Source organism: Apteryx rowi, unplaced genomic scaffold (assembly GCF_003343035.1).
Source record: "Apteryx rowi isolate R43461 unplaced genomic scaffold, aptRow1 scaffold_23, whole genome shotgun sequence".
Lineage (NCBI taxonomy): Eukaryota > Metazoa > Chordata > Aves > Apterygiformes > Apterygidae > Apteryx > Apteryx rowi.
In genome coordinates this window covers 4,153,193-4,173,275 of record NW_020448641.1, presented here as the reverse complement: position 1 = coordinate 4,173,275, position 20,083 = coordinate 4,153,193, and the positions used below count along the sequence as shown (strand labels likewise).

Genomic DNA, 20,083 nt, shown 5'->3' with positions numbered 1-20,083 from the left:
GGCCGCGGAGGTGCGGCGGCGGCCGGGCTCCCCTCAGCGGGTCGCCGGGTGTCGTTCCGGCCCGGCCGCCGCGCCTTTCTGGCGGCTCTGCCGAGAGACGTTCAGCCCGAGCTTCCCTCCCGTTCCCGTTTCGGCGAACAGCGTGCTGCTGCTTCAGCACTTGCGCTGACGGTGCCCGCTTCTCGCTCGTTCTGCTGCTTCATTTTGGGCGGGGGTGGAGGAGGAAGGATGACTTTTAAGTTACCTTTTGAGTTTTATGTGCCCTGGGATTCTTCAGGGATCAGCCCCATCCCCATACGTAAGCTCACATACGCCCCTTCGTGTAAACTCGCTTCTATCAGCTCGGAAGGGACAGAGCAGCAGAGGCGGCGGCGCACGCTGATCAGGGCTCCTCCTTGGCCCCCGCACCTGTGTGACACGGCCTGCGTGGCTGGGGCAGGGGGCAGGGTGTTCCTTTACGTAATCTGTATTTTCCCTCCATAAATTGCCCGCCTCTTAGCTAGAGAAGCTTTCTGTAAAAGAGGTATTTTCGGATATTAAAAGCTCACTTCTGCAGGACTTATTATTGCTATAGTGTTGTTTGTAAATCAAGAACTGTATAGGGTGTTTGTAAATCAGAAAATCCTGGTAAATCTAAGAACAGTTTAAGCTTAGTGTGGCTCAGATGTGTATTTTAAACCAAAATTTTGTTTTAATTCTTGAATGGTAAGAAGGTTACAATATATGACTGTATATAGTGATTTTTTTTTGTATTTTTAGTCTTTTTTTTTTCTCCCCCTTGAAATTGTAGGAAGGATTTCTGCTAGGAGAGGTAAGACAAGAAGAGACGTTTAGCATTAGTGATTCACAGATCAGCAACACTGAATTTCTACAAGTAATTGGTAAGTAATAGAATTTTGAGAAATTCCCAAAGAAGCACTGTTCAATTTTTTTTTCAAGATAACAATTCAGTAAGATTTATTAATTCAGTTGTGAGACAAGCATAAGATTTTCCAGTCTTTCAAAATTGCTGTTAAACCATTTGCTACAGTATTTGTATGTTCATTGTTGAGGTATGAGGAAAGTCTTTTGTTAGGTATGTGGTCTTATATATATATCCTTTTGTGAAGAAGATATCATTCATTGCAGACGTTTATCTGAATTTTGTAATGGAGAAATGATTTATTTGTTTTTTGGCCCTGCGGTGAGTTTCATGCTTGTTGCCTAAATACAGGAATGTGCTCAAAATAAAATAAATATGTATTACATGATTTAATAATAATGAAAGGGGGCAATTTTCCAGCAGAGAGTTTGCATGTGCAGCTAGCGGGCGATAACGTTGAAAACTGTTGCAACAGGATTTGCCAAGGAAAGTCAGTCAAAACATTTACTTTATTGATAAGAAGCACAAATACTGTAAAGCTGATTTGCTGTTGTTGTGGAAAAAGTGAAGTGATCCTAATGGATCTTAAGATTTGGCATCTCTTGCTGTTGAACTGTTGTTGGTAGAAATAAATATTGTGATAGGTCAATAAAAAGCTGTTGTGGGTAGTTGACTGATTTATAGAAATTAGGAAGCCCCTGAAAGAAATGATAATGCCTGAATGCCCTTTTCATATATGTGTATGTAACTTAAAAGTCATCTAAACTTTATTTAAAAGTTCTAATGCATATGTACCTGATTTTCTGTCTTGAAAACTGCTGATTTGTAGATCAGGTTCCAGACAGCATAGCAGGGTCTGTATAAAGTTTAGCTAATACGCAAATATCTTGCAATTGACTCTCATATATTAGGTTCTAATACAGAACTAATAGTCTCTGCAATTGCGTACTCTGTTATGTCTGAAGATACTTGCCACATTAAAGTAGCGGCAGGTTTGTAAATAAGTATCCTGAAGGTTAAGTAGATTCCTGTTCTGGTTATTTCTAAGCCAAAATAAGTGATCAAACTGTACTAATCCTAGAGCTGAATTAAGGGGCGGGGAAGGGAAGCCTATCCCTTTATTTTTGTATTTTTTGTATATGTAATTACTACCAAAGTACCATTTAGAGGAAAACAGCAGATATCTGTATCTGTTCAGACAAAACTAGGCATGACTATTCAACAGTAATTGATTGTAGTTATTGATGACAATACAGTAATATCACATATTAGCTGCAGCTTCAATGTTGCTTCATAAACCAAGTGTTTGTGGCATTAAAAATTATTCCTTTTTTAAACACTCCTTTTTTGTATTCTCAGTTGTAGGGTTGTCGTTGTTGTGTGTGAAAGGGGAAAATTAGTCCTAGAGATTTTTTGGATATTTTTCTGTTTGGTGAATACCCACTGAAGTAGAAATTCAGATATGTTAAGAGTTGAAGCGGAAGCTCAAGAGTTGAACCAAAACTGATAATTTTGTAGCACTGCTAATGCAGATGAGTTTCAACATTCTTACGTGTCTGCTGTCTCAAACCTTAGTGGTGGTGTGTGTATGTTTAAAAATACATATATATGTAGAAGTTGTCAACATTTAAAAAAATTCAAGTTAGAATTACGGCTGCCTCATGCATTCTGAGCAGTAGGCTTGTTGCTTCTTGTTTTTCGAAAGACAAGGTCTGTGTAACTATGTAATAACCTAAGAATCAAGTATGCATTCTCAGTAGTTGTAGTCAATATGTTTGCTGGAGGGAATTGCTATAAGCTGGAATAATTTAATTTGCTGGTTTTGTTTAGCAAATCACTTCCACAGATTCATGTATACCAGAATGAAAGTGTGGAGTTGATTCTAACTTTTTTTTTTTTTTTTTGGAATTACTTTAAAATGCCACCTTCACAGCGGTATCGAGAGTTTCCCTTGCCAGTGAAAATTTACAATTTCTTCGGCAGTACACGTGCCGTTGATGCTCAGACATTTGTTCTGACAGTGGCAGAATATGCTGAGGTGCAAGTGTGTAGAGTCTGTTGTTCTTGGGATCTGAGATTTGATTCTGACTTTGCTGAGATTGCAATTGTGAGCAGCCTGTGACTTTCAGGGCAGCAGAGGGTGAGTCACTCTTCAGGAAGGAAGATACTAAACAAAGTTGTTGCTAAACGCTCCAGCAGCATACTAATGTAGGACCTTGAAATATTGTTTCTGCATAAATACTGCTTACTTAGTCTGAGCAAATACAGTTTAAGACAAAAATTATGGGATTAAGGTAGAATAACATGAATAAATGATAAACTGTAATTGATAAGACAGCTGAGTAGCAGAAATACAGAAGTACTAAAAGCCACAGAAAAGTAAGTCATGTTTGGTTTGAGAGATATGATGTCGATTGGGTATTTGCTCTTTTCTCTCTCCCAGACTACTGGCATCTTACAACTTCTGCTGCCTAAATAAGCATCTCAGCATTTATTACCACATCTTAAATGAAAAAATAGTGCAGTGAATTTCTGGTAACTTATAATTCTATTATCTAAAGTGAGAATGCAGTTAATCATTTTGGAGTGGTGTTTAATCCTTTTTTCTTACTAGAATGTATTTGCCTTCACCTAGTTAAATACCCTAATGTACAAAATTACAACGATTCCCTCCTTTGTGTTTTTTTTCATTGCTGCTGTAGTCAGCAATATATATAAATGTAAGTAAACTGTTGTGAAAAAATGTAGCAAAAGCAAAAAATAAGAAAACTTGTAAATACCTGTGTGAGAAGTTTACAACCACAGAAGAATATAAAAAGTGTGTAATTGAAGCTTACTTATTGTTAAAATACTTTCCTTCATGAAAACAAAGATCAGAAAGAGAAGCCAGTTTTCCAAATATGGTGCTGTGTCATCAAGTGTTGCAGAGACACGAAGGGCAGTGTGTGGTCTGACACAAATGCTTGATTGCTCGCTAGCTGTGACATGGAAAGGTTATACAATATATGCCAGTATGATTTCCCTTTATCTTGAGCAGTTGGACATGTGTCTTTTTTTGTTGTTGCAGAAATCCATAACCATGAGCCTTGTTCAAAACTCTTTAGGTAAGCATTTTCTGTTGTCTTCCTGTGCTGGCTGCGTGGTTGGGTTAATAAAGAATATAAAAATAGATAGCTCAGTGAAATACATTAACCTTTTAGATGTACCTAGCAATGTTTGCGTTATTTTCTCATCTGATATTATTACAGAAATGTGTTAATGGCACCAGCCATGTCAATGAAAGTATCAGTTGACAGTTTTAGTAACACCCCTCTTAATATAAAATCTTAGTTTAGAAAGGGTACCTACGTAGCTAGTAGAGCCCTATTTCTCTGCCTCTTTGAATTTCTACCTCAGGTACTGGAGGTGGATAGCAGTCAGATCAAATCGTGTCACTCTGGTGAGGACAAATGTCAAAGTCAATTTAAACTGTACTTTTAGGTTAGCTCTGTTTAGGCCAGGTAGCCCTAAAGTGACCTCAGGGTAGGTCTCAGTATACTTTGTCTGCCCTTACCTTCAAAACAGCCTGTGTGACCCAGCAAATTTTTTAGATAGTTTTACTGACTTGTACCAGCTCATTATTCTCAAGCTTTCAGCATACCGGTTCATTTTTTGCTTTCTGATTTTTTCATATTCCAGAATTAAAATTAAATGCAGGTCTATATATTCTATTTAGCAGCCTCAATCTATTACATGCATCTTTCCTACGTAGTCTTCATTTGTTATACGGTGATGGCTTCTAAATTGCTGTCTAGAAATCCTTTTCAGAAGGAATTCCCAATTAATCTTTTCTTGTCTTTATTTAGAGATTTCCAGACAATTAAGAAGACACAGTACCTTAGATATTATGATTGACATTAGTTACATTAGAGAGAAAAGCTATGATCTATCATTTGTTAGCTGATAATTACAGAGAGGGTACTCTTATCCCAATGATTTATATGCTAGACTTTCTACACATGATATCTCAGTGCCTGACAGTCTTTTCCTGATTCCTAGCGATGCTTTGTGCAGTGCATATCAAAACTGATCATGTTTACTGTCTCTTCCCTGTCAAGAAACTGCTTGTTAGTAACTGAGCTGTTGGAGGAAGGGGCGGAAGTCTGTATCTCCCAGCATGCTTTCTTCACAAGAATACTGATGAATTCATTTGCGTTTGAGCATTTGGGCCATCCACAGAGTTCATATAATCTGTATCAGTATCAGAGCATGATGTCAGTACCAGCTACAGCTAAAGGAACAGAGAAACTGTTTGGGGCATTTCACTCTACCTTTTTGACTTAAATGTAGCCAGTATGAGGAGGCCTATGGCTCATCCACTCTGTATTCTTGTAAGCTGGCATTGCTGATATTGAATAGAATAGGTTTGGTTTGGCTCTGGACAAGAAATAAGTATTTTAAAAGGCCATATTTCTGAATCTGTGCAGTTTTCAAAGGGAGGTGTTGTGTTAATTACTAGTCGCTCATCCCATATGAGAATTATTCTTGTAAATCATAGAAACAGACAGAATTGGTTATACATTACTTGCAAGAATGCATAAATACTGTGCAAATGTGAACTGAAAAGATTATGCAAATGTTATTTAGTATCTCAAATTTGTAATTAATTGTGGTCTTAAGATGCAAGTTATTTTGAATATTAAAACAAACTTTATTTCCACCCTTATTTACCAGCCAAGTACTGAGTTCAGGATTTTCTGTTGTTTTTTCCTCCCCACAAGAGTTGAGATCATAGACTTCTAAAACAGAGTGTTTTCCTGCACTGCTTTAGGTGTTAGTGATATCAGCTCTTGAAAGAGACTGAGGACTTGGCAGGTAAGTCAAGGAGGAATCTATTTTCAAATGTTTTTCCTTTTATTATGAAGTGTGAGCCGTTTGAATTTATAAACCTATCTGTGTAGACAGATTTATAAATTCCCAAATTGGTGATGTCCTCTAAATAACTACTTGTTAGGGACTGGGCCTCAGTCCTGTAAACAGAACCATATGGAAAGACCCTGATATTTCTTTGGACTTTTGCTAACCTCAGTAGAACTGTTTTGGCTACAAGGGTCCTCTCATATGAGTCTAATTGCAGGACTGGAACTCAAAAAATTGATACGTAGTTGCATGTAAAATGGCCCTGCTTTCCTTTCCTCTTTGGCAGGCAGGCCTCCTATTATCAAAGCAGGAGTTTACCAAATGCTTATCAAAAGAAAATTACACAGTCCATTTATGTACCTCTGGTTGTAGGGTCTGGCGGTGAAATACTCTGATCAAACTAATGTGTGCAAGAAAGCATTTTAAAACTAATAATTACAGGCATATTACATCTCATTTCTGGTGGTGTAAACGTGGTTAGGCTATTCACACCAGCTAGTCTTATGCATCTAATCTCAGTGTTCTGCTTCTTCCTCTGTGAGCAGCTGCCTCTCTCTGTTAACTGTGTAGTCAACCCAGGCTTCAGAGCACTTTGTGCTCTGAACGGCACCCAAGTTGGATGTCTTAAGTAGGTGGTGTGAATCCTGACCTGTATTGGTAAAGGTGAAACCAGGGAGGTTTCTCTCTAACTTAGAGTGCCATCTATTTGAAGAACACCGTAAAAGTATAAAGTATTTACTCTATAAATAACGCATATGCAAACTGTATACCTACATTTCTCTTTTCCTTTTTGGTTCAAGCTTTTATGACTATGCAGGCAAGGTTAATGAGGAGAGTTTGGACAGGATTCTTAAAGATCGAAGAAAAGTAAGTTTTCTATCTTTTCCTCCTCTTCTAGTCATAAGAGTCTGTAATTAGAAAGAGTGACATTGACAAACATAAAAATAAGGAGTTAACTAGAAGAAATATTTTCTTTTCAAATCTGATGGACTGTTTTCACCCGAGACTTATCCCATGCAGAAGTTGGTGGACTTGTAGTAAAATTTTTACTTATGTAAAATTGGGGATAACATCTAAATTCCCTGAAGAAATGCAAGGGATTTAATTTCAGGTCTCCAGACCCATTGTCACTGTCCAGTTGCAGAGCTAAACTTGTAGAATCACCCTTGTGCCCTCTGCTGCTGAAACCAACAGAAAATGTAGCTAATCTGAAAATCTGTTCCAAAGAGTTAATTTTAAAAGGCTAAAATTGTCGTGACATAGCCTTGGAATTACAGGTTTTGCACCAGTAGTTCTAAACTGAAAAGCTGTTGTATCAGAAGGTAGTTATATGTTCGGATGTTATCATAGCTTTATATCATGTATACTTTGTTATTAGCACAACTACTGTTAAGTGAATAAAATTTCAGCAGTTAACTTGGAGAATCAGACTTTTCACAGTGGTTCATCTCCTACATAAATTTCAAACTTGTACTTCACTATCTTTATAGTTACCAAATAATTGCTTCAGAAGTTCTCACAAACTGATGCATCGAAGAGGAGAACTGAAAGTGTGGTTCCTTGTGATGAAATGAATCTACAAATCATTTTGCTCTGCCAAAAGGAGAGATGACTTACTTGCATGGTTTAATTTATGGCAGGTCTGGAACTTGTTAGACCCAGCAGAAAATCATCCGCTATTATACAAATTTGGCTCACAAGGTCTGGTTAGTGCCAGAGCTAGTGCAAGGCAGAGGTGATAAAAACAAGACCTCCTTTCTGTAGTTTGGGGGAGGGGGGGGGAGGTTGTTTTTGTTTTTTTTCCAAGCAGCAGCAAGCCAATGTCATTCCAGCTGCTTGTAGGAACTACGGATTGCATTTCACTGGTTCCATAGCTAAGCGTCAAGGTACGCCCTGCTAGGCTCTTAGGGCTTCTGTCCTCTACAGCTGACCGGGATGTGCTCTCCAGGCTGCCCTGGTTTGAGCAAGAATGACTGCACTCTGAATTGATCAGTGTTATGCAAAGTGTACGATGACAGTTACTGAATTGCTAATCGAGTTTGTAATGTTTACTTTCTGATCACCTTGCCATCTACACTGAGGACTTTTGCCTGTAGGTAAGGCTTAAGTTGAGGAGGGATCTGTAGGGAAACAAGTCCTAAATTTGTCCTAAAGTCCTAAACAAGTCCTAAATTCTTGCAGTATTGATCATTGTAATATTTTCTTGTCCATTTCTTCCAACGCAAACTCTCAGAGTAATTTCTTCTGTGTATACCTACAGCACATATGTGCTCTGTGTGTATGTGTATATACATATGTATGTGCATATACACATGCATTTCTATGCTGTTGGAGTAAGTCTCCAATTCCAGATACTGAGTTCTGGTAATCCCATAATTCTACTTTGTAACGCTTCAAACAGGGCATATTAAGTTTCCTTTCAGGAGACAATGCAAAAATCATCTCTTAAAACTGTCTTTTAAAAAATATATATATATATATTTCAAATCACCAAGGGGTTTTCAGTTGAATTTTATTTTGTTGGGACCTACCTTGCTGTGAAGTCTGTGAAGATGATGTATTATCTGGTGAGAAAGCTGGAGAAATGAGAACTTGCAAGTGTTATGTGACTAAAGAACTACAGTCTTAATGATATCGTCATAATGTCAAATAAGATAAATACTATTGTCTGTGAATGAAGCCAGTCTTAGATTCTCTTCTGTTAGCAAAATAAGCACGTTCTATGCATTCAGACCATGTAATTTTAGAGACTTCACTATAAAAAGTTAAAAACATTACTGCTTATAGTTTTTTATTTAATGCAGGAATCGTGTGTTCAATATGTAAAATCTGCTGTATTCCTCTGTATATTACATATCTTTATGCATTACTACGTGATCGTACCTGTTCTTGGAATCTTTCTAAGCCATGTTTTGTTAATGATGTGTCCCTTTTCATTATTCTCTTAAATGTTAGTTTTCATGAAATAAGAATTAAATACATGTTGTATTTGAGATAATCGTTGAATTAGAATGGGTCTTATCTGATGTGCATACAAATCTTTCACAATTAAATGAGATAATTTTATCACTGTACCCAGCAGATTAGTCCCATAGCTCATGAACAAACATGAATTTGCAAATGTGTTTGGTGATGCATAGCACTGGAAATGAGAAAGTAATACAAGTGAGTAGTTGGCTGGAATACATAGGCTAAAAGCAAAATAAACCTGCTGTGTTTGAAGACAGAGCAAGCTTAATTGGAAGATGCTCCAAGTTTTGTTGCTAAGGTTAAACAATTGAAACATAACCTGTATTGAATATAGGATCCTAAATGCCACTGAGGATATGTAGCTATTTGTACCGGAGTGAAGTTGAGCAATTAAATGGCATGTTGTAAAGGGATATGTTACTTGTTTGGGTTTTTTTAATAGAGGCAAATCTCTAGTAATTTAGTCTTACCTTGTTATAACAAAATTTTATGAATTGGCTCATTCAGATTATATCACAGTCTTAGTAACTTTATTATCAGCAGGTCAATCTGTATCTCTCAATTAATACTTTTTCTGATGTGCTTTGGTTACAGAATGTTATTGGATGGTACAGATTCAGGAGAAACACTCAGCAGCAAATGTCATACAGGGAGCACATCATTCATAAACAGCTGACACACATTCTTGGAGTGCCTGACCTTGTCTTCCTTCTCTTCAGCTTCATTTCCACTGCAAATAATTCAACACATGCTCTAGAATATGTGCTTTTTAGACCAAACCGAAGGTAAACCATCTCTGAATACGAGCCACTCTTAATTTTTTATTCTGCTTCTTATTGCTTTTCTTGATACTCTAAAACTAGCTTTAAGCTTCTATGATTGTGCATTGAGGTGGCTGTCTGTTTATCAAACAGTATCTTGGTGTACAGCTACTTGTGATGACAGTATTTTTTTCTGTGCAAGCAATTTATAAATTGAAGTTTTAGGATGAGTGGAAGTTCTTGAGAGTTTGTAAATCTTCAGACAACAAAACCAACATATTTTAAGAGAAATCAGATGTCGGTGACATGTTCTTCTTAAATTTGAGACCTGAATGTGACTTCACCCTTCTTGTATCTGTAATAGCTTGAATTAACAAATAAAAAGGTGTAAGAGGTACAGAAGTAGATCTATCTCAAGAGAGTTTTTGATTATGCATTTATTTTGAACATAACTTCTAATATTTAGTGTTTTTCATAGTAAAGCTAACCTAGAAGCTTTACATTTAGAAGAATTGTGATTACCAGGGAGATGGAACAGTATCAAGACTACTGTATAAAGAATCTCCTGAAAATGAATAAGGAACTCTTTCTAAAATTTTTTTTACAGGTATAATCAAAGGGTGTCACTTACTATTCCTAATCTTGGCAACACTAGTCAACAGGAATACAAAGTTTCTTCAGTGCCAAATACTTCTCAGAATTATGCCAAAGTTATTAAGGAACACGGGTAAGTGTGTGTTTGGGTGTCCCCCCCCCCCGCCCTGCGTTGCAAATGAAGTGCAGTCATCAAGCTGTGTTCTTTACCTTCCAAAGAATTGTACAATTATGGATTTCAAGCAGAAAAAAGAACTAATTATGAAAAATAATTAACAGTTGGTCCCCACTGTCCTTTTTCTGCTTAGAATCAGATCTTTAAAAAGAGCAAATGGAACTCTGTGCGCTAATAAGACAAGCAGAGTTGATATGGACAGTTGGTGCTGTGGGCCTTCTGGCTAAAGGATTCATATTTGATTTCAGGAGATTCTGCGTGCAAGTCTGTTTTCATAATTCGAACTATCATTTGGAAGTGTTTGGGGGGTTTTTTTAGTCATTTTAATTAAATACTGTAAATGCAAAGCAACTCTTCTAACTGTTAGCAGTGAAATTATATAAGCTTAAGGTCTCCTGCCTGAGTTTAATCTCATTCAGATAAGACTGTTGCAGAAAGAACTTTGGAATTTGATTTGCTTTTGCCCAAGTTTTGGCTCTTGATAGCATAATATATTTTTAGCAATGTAAGATAAAATACACTTTAAAAATATAAAGATTGACTACCTAACAGCATCTCAAAGATAGCAAAGAGAACTCAGAACTTGTGTTGTCTTTTTCTAACGAATGATTTGTGTGGGTTTTTGTTTTTTTTTTTGACAGTACTGATTTTTTTGACAAAGATGGAGTGATGAAGGACATCAGGGCTATATATCAGGTTTATAATGCACTTCAGGAAAAAGTACAGGTAACTAACCATATTTAATATTGGTCAGTGTGTATGTGGCACCTTTGCTTATTCTTTGATAAACCAAAGGTGTGAGGAATGAAGATTTTTTTTACAGTCTGTAAAAGATTTCTTGCAAACTACAGGGAAAAAAACTTTGCATTTTTTTCTTCAGCAGTGGAATGGAACTTTTTCTATTTTATGTGTATATTTGCAGTGTCTCCTGTAAAAGTGGTTGATACAAATATCCTTGATTCAAGTTCGAGTGGTGTAATGTTTAGTGATTTCTGGGAGACATTAGCTGTTTAAGACTGTGTGTCAAAGAAGAGCCTTGCTGAAGGCTGTAGGGACCTGCACAGGTTTAAAGGCTTGCTTGTGTGAGTTTAATAAAGATTCTTGGATCAGAGACAGCAGAGAAAGCTCCATCTGTTAGTTAAAATTTGTGATTGTTTTGTGTAGGGTATGAGTAAATCCTGCTCCAAATGTGGCAAAGGATCTGAAAGTGCCTTGTATGTCAAATCTGCTAAATGTGAGCTTGTCCTATGTAAGGAACGTGTGCTACCTCAGGCACACGTCTGGTAATTGTGATGTGGTCACAGTTTGTTTCCAGGCTTCCCCTCTACATCTGCCCTGCAGTAAGTTGTGTCTCTGCCCCAGCTCAGCTTTGCTGGTTGGCTCAGGCAGCAGAGAGCAAAGCAGCGATTGCTCCAACCATTCCCTCGGCCTGCTTGCGCAGGAGGAGGGCTGCTTCTCTGTGGAAGCTGCTGCTTCCTAACCTGCCGTGTAAGGTGGTAGCTCACACCTAGGAGGCAAAACATTTCCATGCTGGCTCCAGGAGACATGAAAATTATTTATTTTCAGAGGTCTGTGCCATTAGCTAATGGTATTTACTCTTTAATGCTGTTTTTGCCAGCAGTGCATATATACTTTCACGCTCTTGCTGTTGTTTGACTTTGTATCTGGAAAAATGGAAAACATGACATCATCAGGGAGTTGCCTTCCTACCCGTTAAACGTGTTACTTGGTTGTCACCCTATAGATGACACTGCTCCACATGGTTTACAGAGCTTAAAAAACAAGTTAGGTGATAGCTAACCTGGGGAACTTATCTTTAAAGTGAATGCTTCATAGAGAACATTACAGAACTGGAAATAACCATTTTTTCTTATCAAGAAGCAGGTAGACCTATATTTGCATTATTCACTAATTACAGTGTTTTTTTACTTTACAAACTTTTTAAAATTAGATAAACACAGAATTGAATGCCTAGTTAGTGTTTTCCATTTCTGTCTGTAGTTAAGATCATTAATGGTAACCTTTTTCTTGTCTGTTAGTAACTTCATTAATCTTGTTGTGGAAGTCTTTCCTGTATTTTTGCAAAATCTCAGTATATCTTATGCTTTTCTCCTAGGCAGTATGTATAGATGTAGAAAAAAGCGAGCGTGTTGTCGAATCTTTCCAAGCTGATGTAAACAAGTTAAAAAGGCAGATCGCACAAAGAAAAAATGAAAAAGAACAAGAAATAAGTAAGTTGCATTCTAACTTTGTTGTTTCAGAAACGAATGCTGTAAATACAAAACATTTTATGGAATTGAGTTGTATTCCTGATAGCTCATAGCAAAAGGAAAAAAAAAATCACCTTGGGAAGAATATGTGATGGATTTATATTGAATGATACCTGAACTATGAAAGTATGTGTACTGCAAATATTTATCCAATGTTAGCAAACTGAAAACATAAGAGAGATACAAAACTGTAGAAAAAGAATGGGGCAAGTCAATTCTGGAAATAACACAGGAAAAGATCTGTTGAAGGAAAGGAAAAGTGGAGCAAAGCCAGGAATGGAAAAAGCAAGTCTAAAGCACTGGAGCGATTCCCTTCAAAATATTAAATAGTAATAAGGTACTGTGCTTACAGGCCAGTTACTATAAAAGTTTTTCTGAAATCTTGATTCCTTCCCTTACCCCCAAATACAAGCCCAGCCTCAATTAAGTTAGAGTTCTGTTATGTTACTGGACACCAAACAACCTGGGTAAAGCAAAAAGACTGCTTAAATGGTGAATAGTGATATAGATTGTCTGAAGTATTGTCTAGAAGATTTTTTTGACCCTGCAGCTTTTAGTGAATGTGACAGTTCTTTACCGCTGGTTTAGAGGAGAACATCTAAAATATTATCCTCCTCTCGCACTTCATAGTAACCGAGCCTGATTTTATTCAACATTATTTTAATTATTTGCTGTTTGACTTAGCTGTGAACGTGATGATGAGTACTGAAATAATGCTTTTCAATTTTAAACTAAACCCCAGAGAAAGTTCATTTTGAAGTCACTTCTATCTTCAGGACTACCTGCTAGAAAATGGAAGAAGTTTTCTTTTAAACTGCAAATAGAGTTAGAGTTTTCCTGCTTATCAGTGATGATACAATACTTGAAATATGAATTTCAGCTGGTATTAGCTTTATTTTCATGAAGCTGAAATACTATCCTTCTTGCGATGTATTGGGGAGACTGATCTTTCAGGAAGTTGAGTTGGCTAATTTCCTGATTTATTCAAGGCAATACAAATGTGAGTCTTCTCTTTCTAGTTAAAGCTTGAAATGCAAAAATTATATTTTGCTCTGTTTTGAACACATTTATAAGCAATCTTTGTATTGGGACTTGATTTAATTTTCCATGGTGCAAATAAGTACTTCCCATTAAAACCCCTGTTTTTATTAGAGGAGGTTATTCATTCTACATTAACAGTATGAATTTTCATAGTATGTGTTTAGGACTGCTAGGGTAAAACAGCAATGGCTGTATATTCATCTTTTTTGCTGCTCCGCAGTTTTCTGAATCAGTCAGACCTATTGTGTGAACATACCGGGCTGGTTGCCACGCTGTCTCCCCTGCCTAAAAGCTGAATATGGCTTCAGGAGACTTTGGCTTAGCAGTAGATAGTCTGTAAAGAGCTTGAGCATTTCCGGGGAGACATTGCTGATCTAATTCAATTTGTGAGTGTAAGAGAAGACTAAAATGTGAAGGTAGATGGTAGGAACAGTAAAGAGCGAAATGGGAAGTGATATTAAAAAATAATAAGAAAATTCATAAGCAAATTGCATGCTGCAGCAATATAAAACAAACCTGCTCTCCCTGTGTGTTCCAGAATGGTTTGCTTCTGAAAAAGCTCTTAATGTTTGTTCTTCTCCAGCCATTCCTGCAATTGTACCACTGCCTTTTTCTTTCCATCATTTGGAATGATAAAAAAATAAACACATCTTTGTCTCTTTAGCAACAAGATTTTATTTATTGGATTTTCATCTAGTTATCTAAAGCTGTGCTTGAGAGTCGAGGATCATTTGGACTGGTTAATATTCCAAACTGTAATAGGCCTCTCTGCTGCTCTGAGTAGATGTTTTTTTTCTCCAGGCAGCAAAGCACTGTTATCGCATGAGCATTTTACAACAGAGTTTGATCTCTCAGCCCACTTCTTTGAGGTTCTTCCTTCCCTGAACTTGAAAGGTCAGGTAAAGACCCAGCACCAGTTGCAGACGGTTTCAAAGATGCAAGCGGCATGAGTCACTGTAGCTTCCTGCTTGGCTGCAGATGAAGCAGCCAGGGAACTGCTACTGTGTAAAGGAGGAAGAGGTAGGGAATGTGACTGGAGCTGATCCGAGTCCATATGGCAAAAGACGGCGGTGGAGGAGGAAGAGTAGTCAGTACTAGCCTCTACCATGAAATGCAAACGCTGGTCTTGCAGTTTATCCTGAGCAGATAATCATGTAAGAGGGCTGAAAGAGGCAAACATGCAGCTTGCAGCTCTGTGGTACTGTTAGTCAGCAGCTAAATCCCGGAGCTGGCCTTCTGTTCTCTCACTTCCTCAGTTTTGGGAAAATTTCCTTGTTCTCAGTGAGTTAATCCTTCCGGTTTTGTTCTCTCTGCTGGAAGAATAGGGAACATTTGGTTCGGATTTCTGTAGGAGTGCTGCGTGAAAGCTTGTGTTTCTTAAAAATTTGGGGTTAACAGCCTCATTGGCTTGATTAAAGGAACTGCTCAACTTCGAATTTGCTGTTTCCAGAAGTATAGAGTTACAGTAAGTAGAGCTGATGCCCATTAGTCCATCACTCGGCCCCAAACAGCCTTAAATACAGCAGTGTCCTTTCTGACAGGTGTTTGGAGGTTAATAACAGGTTAGGAACTGACTGAAATTTTTAATCTGTTCCAGTGCTTAACAAATCTTATTGCAAGGAAGCTCTTCCTCGTGTCTAATGTACAACACTAATTCATGCCCTCTTCTGCTTACTTCACAACAGCCTTTATGTATATTTGAAGACTTAAGATGTTTCCTCAGTCTTCTTTAATAACCTCAGTTATTTCAGTCTTTCCTCTTAGGTCATGATTTCTAGATCTCTAATCAGTCCTTTTTTTATAGATTTTTTTTTTTTTTTCCCAGTTGTTCCATGTTTCTCAAGCTGTGGTATCTAAAGTAGCTATAGTATTCCAGTTGTCGTCTTAACCATTACAGTATATCCTAAAATAGTGTTTACCTGTTTCTCAGCAGCTGAGTACAGTTAATTCATGTTGATGTTTATAATCAAATCAACAGTAAACCTCAGTTCCTTTTCTGCAGGACTAAACTGTTTTTCTCATTTTGTAGTTTGTGCAGTTCATTATTCTTGTACACTTCTTCCTAAATATTTTTTCCAAATCATTTAAGATCACTTGGAATTCCTGTTCTAATACTCCAGTATGCTTGCAACTATTACTAGTATAGTGTTACCTATAATTTTAAAAAGCATATGCTTATTAAATTCAGTCATTTAAGTGATTAATGCAAGTATAGTTCCAGTGCAAAGCTTTGGGAGTTTCGTCTTGATGCATCTTTCCATTGCGACTGTAATCATTCTGTAAAACAGTTTTTCAGCTTTTTTTTTTTTTTTTTTAATCCTCACAGTGCTTTCATTACTCTCGTTTCATTATGAAATGTTGAGACACTGTGAAATCCTTAAAGGCAAGATGTAGTATCTGTGGCTGTTGGTCTTGCTTCAGTTGTTGAAACCACATGGATCAGAAAAAGACCCTGTCCTTAGTGGACAAATTTATAGCAACTGTCTAACTGCACAGTTACTTAAAGTAAAAAAATAGAGTGGTATTTTTACACATTATTTATGTTTTCTCACAGGGAACAGAGTAGGTTTTGGTGATTATATCTGACTTTTCCAGATTAATACTAGCAAGGTATGTTGCTTAGTTTAAGTAGTGCAAGAGCCCTAGTAGTGGATCACCATGTTAGGGGGTATAAAAACGCAGGCTGAAAAGATGAGTCTTGCCCAGAAGGCTAGCTAGCAATCTTAAATACGAGATATCATGTGAGTACAGATGCTTGGCTAGCAGAAGGTAAGAACGATGCACCACAGTCTCAGCAGCCCAGTAGCCTGGGAAGGATCAGGCTAGATCGCAGGCACTGGGAAGGAAAGGGGATTTGTTTGCTTGTTTGTTTTGTTTGTTTTAAACAAGAATTTGAGGAAAGATGAGGTCGCTTCGCTAGTGTTTATGGATTGTCTACTATCATAAGGGGCACTGCGAGAGAAAGTACAAAGATGTGTTTTTTAAGATGTAATATGAATTGAAAATGTGAACATTAGAGGAAGTTAATATGGGCAAATCAAAAGTAAGTCGATCTTACAGTACTGAATAAGACATTATAGGTGGAGATGAGCCTTAGCATAGCTGCTTTTGGATGTGATAAAGAAAGCAGAGCCAACAGAAGGATGCAGAGATGATGAGCTGGAAAGCAATAGACTGTAGAAACTTCCTGTGGCTGTGGTTTTGGGGGATTTAACCTGGAGGAAATGAACTCTTACAGGATTACTGTGCACATAAAATGTAGAAGACTTGCACTAGATGGTTTATTCACCTTGTGACACGTTTTGCAAGTTTTTATAATGGGATCATTAAGAGAATCAAGTTGTACTGACACTGAGGTTCATGGATATGCTGATAAACTTAGCAAGCTTTGTCAACCTCAAGGAGAAGGATGTAACAATAAACAAGATTTGACATGACAGTTAGGGATAGTGTGCCATATTGTCATCGATATGACAATCAGAACTGCCAGAGATAGAGTAGTGAAGACTGCGAGGGCAAAGATCCCGTGCGGGAGTTTGAAAGCCATACCAAGGATGCACGCTAAATGGCAGCAGGCAGAGAGAACAGTTACAGGGTGTGTGGTACCTTCTAGCGAGATTATGTGAAGTATATTGTAAAGTAAACAAAGTACACTGATTTTCTGTGTTTTTCTAGGACTGCAGCAAGCAATTTTAAACAGGCAAATGCCAACAGATAACCTGGAACCTATGTTTGTTCCACGAATGTCCTACACTGGATTTGCTGTGGAAGGCTGCACGCTTGAAGATTCGGATGTCTCTGATCCTCCTCCTCCTTATTCTGATTTCAGTGCAACCAATCAAGAAAGTACTGTTGGTCATGGTCTCCTAGAAAGCAATGTTTTCATGCCTCGACCTCAAGCAGTAGGTTCTTCCAGTTACGTTTCAACAAATGCAGGATTGAAATATTCTGGTAATGGAGCATCCATGCCATCTTCCCAAAGAGCAGTTGGTGACAATGTTGATGAATCAGAAGACAGTGATTATGAAAATTTGCTTGAACCTACAGAATCATCTGACAGTGAATACTCACAGACAAGAGATTCACGACCTTCGACACATCCTGATGGCGATTCCAGGAACACTCAAACCTCTCAGATTTGATAGAAAGAAAAAAAAAAAAAAAAGAACTTTTTTCATAGTTGCTACAGAAAGATTTTGGGGATTTAACCTGGAGGAAATGAACTACACAGGATTACTGTGCACACAAAACGTAGAAGACTTGCACTAGATGGTTTATTCACCTTGTGATACATTTTGCAAGTTTTATAATGGAATCATTAGGATAATCAAGTTGTACTAATACTGATGAGGTTCATGGATGTACTGGTAAATTTAGGCAAAATGAAATTTATAGAGATCTTGTAGCTTTTGTTGCCGTATCTTCTTTAAGACAATAAATTGGGATGTAGTGACTAAGCACAGTTAGCATACAAATAATGTTCTCAAATCAAAACTTACCTCTTGCACTATCATGCCTTGAATTTTAATTTTTGAAAGGGAAAATATAGCAGCCGCCTTCAAAACAGCTTTCTATGGTAAGCCAAACTGGCCTTTGCAAGAAAAGGAAATTTTGATAGTTCCGAGAAGCCGGACTGGAACAAATGTGGTCTGCCTTCTTCTATCAGCATGCTCTTTTAACAGAGAAGGGGTTGGTTTCAACTTTTTTACTAGCAGAATGTGTGTATCACTTAAATGATGGTTGCCTTTTTCTGTAAAGGGTGTGGGGGGTGGGATGACTGGTAAATCATCCAAATGAATGTCACAAGTATAATTATTTTGGTTTTGCTGGGTTTACAATGACTTTATGCCACACTAGCCTCATTTACTGTCTTTTTTTAATATAAATATGAAGTGCACATATAGGAGTAAATGACTGACAAAAGTAGTAAATTCCATCATGATTGGATTTTGAAATCTGCAAATTACCAACATCAGAGACTTGTTTCTCGCATTTTATTTGCATCTGAATATTGGATTTACACTTCTATATGAGTTATTTTATATAATAAATAGGGGATAGGGTAGGAGAAGATTGCTCAGAGTCCCCTGGGTTTATTACCTCTTTTCCTCTGGGTGAAATGTGTAAATGATTATTTCACTTTGAATTACAGCTCTCGTCAGAAAATTGCCGTTTTGGATAAATGAAGTGTGGTATACTTAGAGAATTTCATGTTTGGATGCACTTACTTTTATTTAATTACTGCTTGCATACTAACGTTGCCCAAAATATGTGAAATTGTGCCACTAAAGAGGTTGTATTATTGGACTTTATCCCTGATCTGTAAATGAGAAAATACGCAGCTTAGGATAACCTCATCTTAAGCATTTGTCGCTTTGAGGTGTGAATAACCATTTCTCTGGTTTATACCTGGAAGAACAAAGCAGTTGCTTAAAAGTTTAAATATATCAGATTTACAACAGACTAAAATTTCAGTATGTATTGTATACGTAGGCAAAAATCTGTTCATTAGCCTCTCTTTACCTGTACTAAATTAAACAAAATGGCTTTGGAAAAATGAGATGTTAAAAATGCCACTCTTCTGTCAAGTGTTTCAACCTTTAAACATCTAGTGGTCTGTTTTTAACTATTACATTATTCTCGTTGGCCTTAACCTGATGCATTTTGTCTTCGAGTGTTGCAATCCATTTAACAGAAAATGTGTTCTGGTTTTATCGCTGGCTCTCTGCAAGCACCTGTAGTTCAGGTGTTATAAACAAGCGTGTATGTCAAAATCGGAATCGACAAGACGGCAACTACACTTTTATTTCGCACAGAAACCTGCAAAATGTACATCTCTGACAAAGCAGTTAAATGTGACAATAAAATCTTATTTAATCCTGTAATTTATATTTTAGTATTTGTCAGGTTCCATGTCAACAAAGTAATACGCCAGAATATGGAAATGCAGCTCAAAATTGATAATTTGTGAAAGCTAGTTTGTTTAGAGCTAAGAAGTGGATTAGACTGAAGAGCGATGATGTAGCACTAAACGTGCATATCGCATACAAGTCATGGTCATGCATTCTTATATTTACATTGGTACAATGATTTTTGAGTTCTGGGATCTTAATAACAAAAAATGTCTAAGTTCTGCATGTTTCTACATATAACGTAGCTGACTGGAGGTGGCATGAGTATATAATCATGCCTTCTAGCTAGCGCATATCTGCAGGTACTTTCATTTACTCTGCTTTCTCATAAGAAAAAGGTGTTTTTTATCAGATAATATTCTGCTAAGACAACGTGTAGAGGGACTTTGCAGATTTTGTTATGGTCCTGTTAACAATAATAGTGCTGGATTGGGATCAGGCAGAAGGCAGGAGCAGGCAATGCCTAAGAAGTTTCAGATTTCCATGTCTGAATCATGAAGAATTTCTTTGAGGAATACTCAGAAGCACAAAACCCAGCAGAAATACCAGCAGCAATGTCGGTTCATTAACAGGTAGGCAGCAAATACTAAAAACTCGTG

General features: G+C 37.3%; 1 protein-coding gene across 1 annotated transcript in view; it reads left to right on the top strand.

The window, feature by feature from the left end:
• ABRAXAS2 (abraxas 2, BRISC complex subunit) overlaps positions 1 to 19,461 on the top strand; it is a 19,763-nt gene extending 302 nt beyond the window's left edge. Inside the window, exons 2-9 of the mRNA XM_026065580.1 lie at positions 791 to 881; positions 3,930 to 3,966; positions 6,562 to 6,628; positions 9,326 to 9,516; positions 10,100 to 10,219; positions 10,903 to 10,987; positions 12,378 to 12,492; positions 17,248 to 19,461. Coding sequence (XP_025921365.1) covers positions 791 to 881; positions 3,930 to 3,966; positions 6,562 to 6,628; positions 9,326 to 9,516; positions 10,100 to 10,219; positions 10,903 to 10,987; positions 12,378 to 12,492; positions 17,248 to 17,714 — 1,173 coding nt within the window. The 3' untranslated portion in view covers positions 17,715 to 19,461. The remainder of the gene's footprint in view (positions 1 to 790; positions 882 to 3,929; positions 3,967 to 6,561; positions 6,629 to 9,325; positions 9,517 to 10,099; positions 10,220 to 10,902; positions 10,988 to 12,377; positions 12,493 to 17,247) is intronic.
• Positions 19,462 to 20,083: the final 622 nt, after the last annotated feature.